The sequence below is a fragment of the Acinonyx jubatus genome, chromosome B1, assembly GCF_027475565.1.
Source record: "Acinonyx jubatus isolate Ajub_Pintada_27869175 chromosome B1, VMU_Ajub_asm_v1.0, whole genome shotgun sequence".
Lineage (NCBI taxonomy): Eukaryota > Metazoa > Chordata > Mammalia > Carnivora > Felidae > Acinonyx > Acinonyx jubatus.
The window spans coordinates 71,296,116-71,307,189 of record NC_069382.1 but is presented as its reverse complement, the minus strand read 5'-3'; the positions used below and the strand labels follow the sequence as shown (position 1 = coordinate 71,307,189).

The 11,074-nt window shown below is 39.4% G+C and overlaps 1 protein-coding gene across 1 annotated transcript; it reads right to left on the bottom strand.

Moving 5' to 3' along the window:
* Nucleotides 1-1,132: 1,132 nt before the first annotated feature.
* Nucleotides 1,133-9,194, bottom strand: FGA (fibrinogen alpha chain). The gene is made up of 6 exons (XM_015080649.3): nt 9,039-9,194; nt 6,636-6,761; nt 5,989-6,172; nt 4,747-4,892; nt 2,808-4,158; nt 1,133-2,041 (listed from the first exon to the last, which is right to left on the bottom strand). The coding sequence occupies exons 1-6, from the start codon at nt 9,090-9,092 to the stop codon at nt 1,320-1,322; spliced, it is 2,583 nt and encodes an 860-aa protein (XP_014936135.3). The 5' UTR covers nt 9,093-9,194; the 3' UTR covers nt 1,133-1,319.
* Between the last annotated feature and the right edge of the window lie 1,880 nt (nt 9,195-11,074).

Here is an 11,074-nt window from a genome sequence, read left to right as displayed (position 1 = left end):
TGTGTTCATCTTCTGTCTGCCCTCCAGGCTCTGGCCCCTGTTCCTAGACTGTCTGCCTGCTTGCTTCCTTCTTTCTTTTCTTCTTCTTCTTCTTTTTCTTCTTCTTCTTCTTCTTCTTCTTCTTCTTCTTCTTCTTTCTTCTCCTTTTTTTCTAGGATAAAGGAAGCTGTTACACTGGGGTAGAAACTGTGCAAATGAAAGCGATGTGCCAGGGGCCCAGGGTGCTAGGAATATTTTAATACCTTTTCAAGTGTAAATGGAAACTACTCACTAGAAAGAAATTTGAGTTAAAAATTGGGGGCTGGAGGGTTACCTGGGTGGCTCAGTCGGTTAAGCAAGGTTAAGCAACTGACTCTTGATCTCAGCTTAGATCATGATCTCACAGGTTGTGAGGTTTGGGAGATGGAACCCTGCATCGGGCTCTGCACTGCCTACTTGGGATTCTCTCTCCCTCTCTCTCTCTGCCCTTCCCCTGCTCGTGTTTGCATGATTTCTTTCTCTTTCTCAAAATAAATAAACAAACATTAAAAAAAAAAAAACAAAAAACAGGGGACAGGAGCCAAGTCCACGAACAATGATAAAACTGACATCAAATAAAATACTGGCCAATGTACATATATTGAGTTTATGAATTCAACATACAGTAATAGTATTTTTTGAATACTTTGTAAGTATTGAAAGGATTTTAAATGCATTTTTTTCATGCCATGTGTTTTTGAAAGAAATCTGTTAGACTCTGGGGAAAAAATTAAGTATGCATTATGGTCTTCATTGAAAGGCTAAAAAAACAGATTTCTATTTCTGTTAGGAGAAAATGCTTCTCCTCTCTTCCTGGATTTGCTTGCTAACAGAGATGATGAACATACTTCATAATTTGTAAGTTCCTCTACAAAGTGCAGCCATTGTTTAATTCAGTGATTTGTAACTTAAAGTATCGGTTTCAACCTATTCATACCAAATGGATGAAATAACTTTTTTACTTTACAATGGCCCTTGAATGGTGTGGGAGAGGAGTTCTCAAAACAACACCCTTAAGCGTTGCAGAGAGGAGCATCCATCTGACCCCTTCTTCATGATGTATTGAATGTTCCTTGGTGTATCCTGACAGAAATGTTAAAACCCACAGAGCTACTTTAAGGATAAAAAAACTCATATAACTTTATTTTTTTAAGTAGTAAAATGTCTCAGTTACATTTGGATACAGTACAAAGGGTAATAAAATAGCACCTGTGAATTTTTTAATAGATTGTAAAGAATCTTGACTCCTTTATCTTCCTTACTCTTTCTCCACTTCACTAAACAAAGAAAACAGATTACTCTCACTTCTGCTCCGAGTGGGTCACCAGGGGCCTGATTTTCATGCGAACAGCCCTGAGGGAATAATCTGCACCTCTGAAGGGAACCCAGACCACTCCATTCTCAATCTCATAAGGACTGTTGTTCCTTGGGTCATAGGAGCCCCCAGGGTAGTAGATGCCATTGAGATTGGCTGCTTGGCAGCTGTTGTACCACCAACCTCCTCCGTAGACTTCTGCGCAGTTCTCTTCCCACAGGTCTGCATCCCTGTCATAGGTGCTGAACTGCATGCCAGCATGAGAAGTATACTCTGTTCCTTCCTCTACGGAACCCTCAATCAGAGCATCGCCTGCTGTGCCCTCATAGGAGGAGACCTGCAGGGGATAGCCTTCTGCCTCAGAGCCTACCCTCAAGTGATATTCTGCATAAGCCAGATTCCCAGCCCAGTCCTCTAATTCAACCCGAAGGACAGAGCCCCTTAGGGTCAGTAAGTGGAGGTATTCATTGCCTAGCCAGAATTCTCCTTCCCCCTTGTCATCCAGACTGCCGAAACCTCTCTTGTAGTCTTGCCAGGTCCGGTTAAAATTCAGTGATCCATCCATTCTTTGCTGGATCAAAAGCCATCCTCCCAAACTGGTCTCTTGATCACAATAAACAGAAAAAATCTTACTGGATCCGGGTAGCTTGATATTGAAAATACCACTTTGGGCACCTGCAGGATGTGTTTGGAGGACATCATCACAGTCTAAAAAAAAAATTAAGCTGGTTGGAAGAAGTTACTCTCATTTAACTTTACAAAGATAGGCATGGCCCAGATTAAATGAAGGCAGATACTGGCTTCCTTTTCCTTCCTTCCTTCCTTCCTTCCTCGCTTCCTTCCTTCCTTCCTTCCCTCCCTCCCTCCTTCATTCCCTCCAGGGGGAAAGGATGCACCTACACTGAGATGGAGATTAAGCAAGTAAGCGACATTTATACCTACAAATTGCAAGGGAGATGTTCCTCAATGGATTTGAAATTTTACTTGCCTGTACTGATAATAGCAAGTAACCAGCAACAATATCTAAGCATCATTTAGTGCTAATATAACTTGTTTTTAACCTGACCTTAATGTCAACTGAGACACACACTTAAAATATGCTTAATAAATTGGGTGACAATTCCAACAGCACACATTTTGAATGGTGAAAGAATTCGGCTAAACAAATTTAAAATCGAGTTTCAGAAGGATTCATTCATTCATTTAACATGTTATTTATTGAGTGATGACTCTCAGCACTGTTAGGCATTTGGGAATACAGAGATGAATAAGATAGATAAAGTCCCCGCCCTCCAGGAACTTACAGTCTAGTGCCAAAAAAAAATAAAAAATAAAAACAAAAAACCAAAAGGTGTCATTTCTATAAGGTGTAATAGAGGGCTAGGGAAGAAGTTCAAGGTGCTATGGGAGGCACTGCGGGCGAATTTAGTCTAGGGGGTCAGGGAAGGCTTCCCCAAAGGAGAAGTGTGGATACCTCTGGCAGGGCGAGCTCTAGCATGGCCTCTTTTGGTGGTATATGCTCCTCTGAGGACTTCGTGTTCCGCTTCACTTCCGGCCTCACCTGCCACTTTAAAGCTCTTGCTTTCAAATGTGGAGTCTCCTCTGTTGTAAGTCTTACTAGTGGTTACCAACTGTTTGCTGTGAGTTGAAGTTTTACCACTGGAAGGGAGCTCGTGTTCCCCTAAGTGCGTGAATATGTCAGATTCCGAGCCCATACTTTCAAACTCTCTTAAGGTAGGTGGGAGTACACTCGAAAATTTGCTTCCAGTTGAGGCAGATTCAAAGAAACTCGCCAAGTCAGGGTGTCTAGAATGGAGATCCCCTAGGCTACCAGAAAAAGCATGGGACAAGTCACAATCAGAACCATCTTCGGAGTTTACCACTTCTTTGATCACTTCTTTGCGACCATCAGGACCTATAACTGTCTTAGTGACAGTTTTAGAGCATGAACGACGAGTGGTGGTCGTGCTACCAGAGGTGACCTTCTCATTACCAATAAGAAGCTCTTTATCTCCTTTAGAAGTGACCAGTTTGCCCGTGTGGTACTCTTTCTTTGTCCCTGGAGATACACTTCCTGACACCTCTTCAAACTTGCCCCACTCTTGCTTGGTAGGCCTGGTGTCCCCATGCCCTAAGCTATCTGGCCTAAAACTTCCAGGCTGCGGAGTTCCAGAGCTCCAAGAGCCACCACTGCCAGTTCCAGTGCTCCCAGAGCTCCAAGAGCTGGTACTCTCCGTGTTCCAAGTACCCACACTGCTAACTCCAGAGCTGCCGGCGTCCCAGGTGCTGCCACTGCCAGGTCCGGAGCTCCCGGGGTTCCAAGCGCCTGAGCTCCCAGGTCCAGAGCTCCCAGGGTTCCAAGCGCCCGAGCTCCCAGGTCCAGAGCTCCCAGGGTTCCAAGCGCCCGAGCTTCCAGGTCCGGAGCTCCCAGGGTTCCAAGTGCCAGAACTTCCAGGTGTGGAGCTCCCAGGATTCCTAGGGCTTTCAGGCACTGATCCCGTTCCATGCGATACAGAGTCTCCTGGGGCATTCCCATCTGTACCAGTCCTCTCTAACGTTATTTTCATCTGCTGCGTTTCCATGAGTGCCTTCCACTCTGCAGGGGCCTTCTGAAGCTGGTGCTTGTACTCCACAGGAATCGTATCTGGAGCTGTGCGCATTTTCAGCTGTGGTAAATATTGCGTATCTCTAGAGGGAAGTAAGTCTTTGGCAATGACTTGTTCAAGTTGCTTCTGCTGATCTTCGTAGTACTTTAGATCTGTCCTACGTTCTAAAGCCCTACTGCACGACCCTTGGCAAGATCGGATCTTAATATCAATGTCCACCTAGAGAGAGGGGAAGAAAGATAAAGAAAAGAGGCAGATATAAATAAGGAAAATTATGTCTATTGAGTTCTTCGCATTTAATTTATTTTTTGAAAACTGGTTTCATTTCTTTACTTGGAGACCTACCAATCAATTCTGTTTTTCATTTATGTCATACCCTCAGTGGAAGAGATGTGGGTATTATAAGGTTTGCCTGGATAAGCAACAGGAGCTATTTGGATTCATCTTAGTCTTAAAATAGATAAAGAGTAAGGCACCATTCCCTCTGAAAGGAAACACTAATGAATTGAGCCTCAGTGAGACTCAGATTGAAGATTCAGAGGCACAGTGGTGTCAGAGCTTTGCAACAAGACAAGCAGGGATTTAATATTTGCTTTTGAAATTTACTGTCTATGTATCCTTGGAAAATGTACTTAATATCACTGAGCTTTTTTTTTTTTTCATCTGTAGAGTGGGGAAATAATACCTACTTCATAGTCGGATAATGGATATAACACCTTGCTCTACATACAGTAGACATTCAATGAATTTGCTTCCTGCTATTCAAAAACAAGGAAATTCTGGTGGCAGAGCCACAAAGTTACTCACCTCCAGTCGTTTCATATCTATCAGTTGATCCCTGACATTTTTCTGCAGAAGTTGGATATGCTGTACTTGTTCCAAGACTTTGCGCTTCAGGATCTCAATTCTGCTTCTCAGATCTTCTGACACTTGGCTAAATGTATTATCATTGTCTGAAAAAAGAAAATATGGATGTTGAAGTATCTGCCAAGTGCTTTGCTTATAATAGCCAGTAAAGAAGGAAACTTGCTTATAAATATCCTCCCCTTTTAACAATAATTTGTTCTCTGGACATTTTATTTGCGAGTTCCAAATCTGTTAGGCATTTTTGGACAATGTTATGTCCTCTAGTCATCCATGGCTGTCAGTTAAGATGCCCTACTAGCAGTTAGTAATTCAAATAGATGCAGAAGAAAAAATTTGGAATTTTAAAGATGTCATTAGGAGATTAAATAGTTTGATCACATTTCAATTATTTCATCATATCCTTAGCCAAGAGACTTAAACATATTCATGGATTTTCTTACTGAGAAGTTTTTCTTCCAACCTATCCATTTGAAATTGTTCCTAAACTTTTTTATTTACTTATTTATTATTATTTTTTTTAGGTCAACATGATCATTCACTTGCCATTATTGTGGTTGCACCATTGGCATTAAATTAGTTAAGTGTCTTCTAACGATATAGAGAATTACAGCAAGGCTTCAGTAACTGGAGCCTCAGTAAACTTGCTTCCCACGCCCAGAGGAAATCGAGTGTTTCCTAGTCCTAAGGCTTAGTCATACTCCTATGAGAAAGAACATGGCTCTATATTTTGAATTAACCAAATCAAACAAAACATAAAGAGCTTGGTGGAGTCTGTGGATTGAACTCCTAACTCCATCACATGATAGCTTTGTGTCTTTGGTTGAGTCTCATGATCTCTGTTTCCTCCTCTGTAAGATACAAACAAAAATATCTACTCAAAAGGTTGTGCTCATCTTATTTTCAGTATATACTCTTAAAAAAGAGCACACTTAAAGTCTACTCTTCACTACCAAATTCTGACTTTGTGACTTTAAACAATTCTAAGCTAACCTTTTTTATGTTATAAAAATAACAAAAAGAAGCCCCTCCTTAAAATTTAGGAATATCATAAAGGCACATGTTTCTATCTTAAGTACTTTGGGATAAAATTGAAGTTGCTATAAGGAGACAGAATATTTATTTAGGGCTATTGTTGTTTTGTTGTGTGCTATAAAGTGAAAGCACCAAATCTGTAATGCTTACTGTTACCGGTGGCAAAATCCCCTCTCACAAGTTCCATTACATTCCCTGTCAGTGAACTAGAGTCCTTATTGTTCTTCTGATAATCAAATAGTGAATTTTTGAGCTTATTAATTCTGTTTGTAAAATCTTGATTGACTTCATCGATTAACCCTTTCATCCTGCAGCCAGAAGGGCATTTGTAGTTCTGGAAGTGAAGAGAAAAAAATTACATTAAGGGTCTGTATCTTGGATCCAGTATAATTTTGAAGGTTTCCATGCAGCCCCCGTTGCTCCCCCCGCCCCCCACCCCAATATCTTTAGATCATCTATTGACTTAAAAGTAGTTTAAGAGGACTAGTCATAGGTTGTAGAGAAATACTGGAATGAGGGTTCACTTAACCATAAAATAGCCACCAGAAAATCTTGAGCCCTGAACATGCAACTAAAATCCAATCTGTTAATCCCACTAATGACCCAGAGTTTGAGAGGTAATTTAAATAGTGCTTTCAGAGTGAAGTTGCTTTCCATTTGTCTTCTTTAATTTGGCATGTAATGAGCTATTAGATTATTTCCCACTGGAAAAGTTTTCTGGGACCTACTGGGCCAGCCTGTGCACAATTCTAGCACCACAGGGAAATATTCTCCCACTCCCTATGCCAACTGCTCACCCAGTCTTCATCAGAGCAGAAGGGCCAGTCTGTCTCTTTGCACACAGAGTGATGTCCTTCCACAATTCTTGGGCCACGCACACCTCCTCCTTCAGCTATAAATTCACCTTCCTGGACATCTCCAGTCTTTAAGGATTCATTCATACACACAAAAGAGAACAACATTAGGCAGATAGGAGAAGACACCAACATGCCTTCAAATCCCAATTAGGGGGAAGGTTCTTACAGAGATTAAGAACACCAGTATGGGGCATCTGCAAGCTTCAGAAATCAAGCTTTCTTCGATTTTGACCGAAAACCCTAATACCCATTTCATGGAGTTGCGGGAATTAAAGGAGATAAGGTGAAGACATTTTTTAACTGTGTTTGAGACAAAACAAGCATTTAATAAATGGTAGGAGCTTTAAAGGATTTATTATGTAAGGAAAATTATTTGAATCTACAAAATTAGTTAAAATTTACATTTTCATTATGAGTAATGTCTACAGATAGAAAGGTAATTGAAAAATTCAGAGTTCTTTATCCTGTAATTTCTGTTTCAGTAGGAAAAAAACAAACTATCTTAGCTTAGTGTCTCCTTCAAGTTTCTACTTTGACCCTATGGGTCTATTATTTGAGCAAGTACAATACCAAAGATACAAAGACGGCCAATTCAGACTGGGAAATGTTTTTTAGGTTATCCACTCATGTAATAAAATTTCCTTTTTATTTGTAAAGAAAAAGAGTTGACTGAAAACAAAAATAATGGTCCATAGCTGACTTTTTGAATACCTTCTAATTAGAAATATAGATTTCTAAAAATTTTCTTTTGTGATCTATGAGATAAAATAGGACATAAAAATATTCTTCCAGGGGCGCCTGGGTGGCTCAGTTGGTTAAGTGACCGACTTCGGCTCAGGTCATGATCTTGCAGTTTGTGAGTTCGAGCCCCACGTCGGGCTCTGTGCTGACAGCTCAGAGCCTGGAGCCTGTTTCGGATTCTGTGTCTCCCCCTGTCTCTGCCCCTCTCCTGCTCATGCTCTGTGTCTCTCTGTCTCTCAATAATAAATAAACATTTAAAAAAATATTCTTCCAACAGGACTTTGTATCAGTTAACATGGGTTTTAAGTTTTAACTATGTTTATTTTGTATCACCAACTTACAAGGATTTTGCTATAACTATTTTAATCTCAGATAGTTTATTCTTTTTTTTTTTAATTAATCTCTACACCCAACCCTGATATCAAGAGACACATGCTCTGCCTACTGAGCCAGCCAGGTGGCCCAGAGATAGTTTATTCTTATAATTAGTTAATATTTGCTGTCTCATTTAAAAAATTCTCTAATAATAATGATAATAATTCAAGCAATCAAGGACAGTTTATTTTAAGGAACAAGTATAGTCTCTTTTATTTAAGAAATAAAATTATAAATTCAAACATACTTCAAAATAAAATGGTACAACAATAAAAACAGGCAAAAATTAAGTATTTATGCCAATAGGTAAAAATAGCCAAAAACGTATGCATTATCCAAAATAACCATGTTCACAAATGAGGTTAGTCTATTTTCCATAAAATTTTTTACTTATTAGTTTACTATAAGGAAGAGAATTAAGTTAGAATCCCTCTTTAGTTTTTTCTACTCTGGTAACAGGATATGAGTGGTGAAGAGAAAGAAATAAATTGGAATAATTCATAGCCTGAAAGTAACAAAGTGTCTTAAACACATTTGTCACGTTTTTATGAGACCAAAGTGTTTCAAAAGCTTGTAAATTGAAGTCTTCTGTTCTATAGATCTCTGGAGTCAAACTTTAGAAATTATTGCAATATTTAATAACTATTTTAAAAGATTGCTTCCCAAAAAGCATCTTGCCTTCTCAGTTACTCTCTTCTGATTTTGCTATGTCATATGTTCTCAAAGACAACTAATTTGCTTTTCTTTTTTTCTCAAGAAACATAAAAACCACCTTTCAGAAAAACTATATTAAACCACTGTTCTGCTTATTATGGACAAATAGCAATAAATTAACAATTAGGTTTTAAAAACTCTTATCAGAGGAATGTTTTGTTCTGTTAACTAGCATTAACTATCCTAAGTCTTTATTGGAACAAAGATGGCAAAGATTTCTTCCCTTCAAACAAACAATGTTGTAAGACTGTGTTTTACAGATGCTAGAGTTTCCCCTATGAATTTCTGTACTTTGGTCCAGCTAAGCCTCCCTCTTACTCTTGAGGTCTCCGGCTCATCTAGGAACTTGCCTCCATGGCCTAAAACTGATAAAGCTAACAGTGTGTTAGCATACATAAGCGTGCTAGGACACACAGTGTGTGAGGACATACATAAGGCTGACTTAGACCTGCAAGTTCTTTGTGGAATAAATACCAGAGAGAAAACAAGAAGAGAAAATAAAGGTTACCATACCCAGACTGTGCCCACCACACTCAGGGCCAGGCAAAAGATCTTCAGGGAAAACATCTTTTCTAAGGGTGGGGCTGAGTCTTGAGGAGCACTCCCGCTGAAAGAAAGGAGGACAGCTTCCACTCCTAGTTCCCATGGTATTTAAATCTGCAAGGAGGTCTGATTAATCATTATCTTCATCCTGTTTAGACAGTCGATATGCACTCCTACATCCCTTGCTCCTTCTCTAAGGTTGGTGTCCTAGAAGTTCTTGCTCAATTCTCCCAAGCTTGTTTGCTTTTGATAAGTTGTTGCCAAGGTAGAAGCAATTCCAGGATGATCTCACATTCCAGGAACAGGATGACTTCAGAAATGCAAAAGGAAACATAGGAAGCCGTACCTCTATACTTGAGACTTGAAAAAGTATGGAGAGTGGCTGAGGCAGACTAGCAGTAGCCTGTTGTGAACAGAGTTGGCAAATGATATTTCGCTTTATGTAGGAAATATGGTTGGATGATCTGACTTTTAAAAAATTACTTTGGTGACAGGCTGTCCCTGAAGTCCTTCTGTAAGTTACCTTGAACAGATTAGTTTCCTCCATCGAAAATGGTTAAGACAGTAGCCCCTGGAACCAAACATCTTGGGTCCATAATCTCAGTTACACCATTTCCCAGCTCTGTGCTTTTGGACAAATTACATGTTTTTATGAAGAATAAGTGAGTTAATCCTTGTAAAGCCCTCAGAGCAGTGATTGCCATACAGTAAGTACTGGGTAAATGTTAACAATTATTGAAGAACATAAAGTGCATTAAAAATATCATTTCCTTTCTGTGTCTATTCCTTTGGACCTGCCAGTTTACTTTCCCTGCTCTTCTTCTTCATGTGAAAGTTTTCCATGGCCAGTTTTAGCAAGCAAAAAAAAAAAAAACAGGATTCCCAGTTAAATTTGAATTTCAGATAAACAACAAATGAATTTTAAGGTAAGTGTGTCCTGTGCAATATTTAGGATGTATTTATACAAAAAAAAAAAGTTTGTTGTTTATCAGAAATACATATTTAACTGAGCATCCTGTCATTTGTCTGATAAGCCTACCTTGCCTCGAATTGTGCTTCCTATGTGAAGTCAATTCTGATAATAGTAATAGTTAATATTTATTGAGTGTTTGCTAAGTGCCAGGCACTGTGCTAGAAAACACTTTACAGTGTACCTGATTTCATCTCTCCAATTGAAAGCAATTTCTTGGGGTGCCTGGGTGGCTCAGTCAGTTGAATGTCCGGCTCTTGGTTTCAGCTCAGGTCATGATCTCACAGTTCATGGGATTGAGCCCCTTGAGTTCAAAAGAAAATTAAGGGAAATTATAAACTACTCAGATTGTGGGTAGATCTTAACATAGAGTTGAATGAAAAAAATAATAAATACAATGAAGACCTTAGCAGTGTTTCTCTCTTTTTTTTTTTCGTAGTTTTTTTAAAATTAATTAATTAATTAATTTTTTATAAACTTAAAAAAAAAGAAATCTACTCATGAGAACATTAAAAAAAAAAAAAAGCAATCTCTTGTTCTTCCATAGTGCAATACTTAGAGGGGACCCTAGAGTCCCATCCAGGTTTTGGAAGGCAGTGATTCTATGGAATGTTGTACTCATAGGCAATGACTGAACTGGCAAAATGCCAGGCATGGATAGAAGCTGGAGGCTTGACCTCTTTAGATGATTTTGTGTGCTTATTGAAAGTGTTCCACTTGGGAGGTGCGCATAGTCTATGGAAGAGAACACCCTGGTGGGCTTCAGGTGACTTAGTTGAACACAACCTAATTGAAAGTAAGTTAAGAGAAAACAGTCTGACTGAATGCCACGTCTCTGGGCCACATCAGGGCATTTCCAAGGCACCACCTTTAGCTTTTAGCCTTGCTGTTCCACAGTTCCCTCAAGTATCTGCACATCCAGGGCTCTTCTCAGATGACACCTTCTCAGAGAGACCTTCTTTAGCTAACACAAAGAGCAGCCGTACCATTAACCCAGTTTTGTTTTACTTCATAATATTTTATCACTACAGGATAA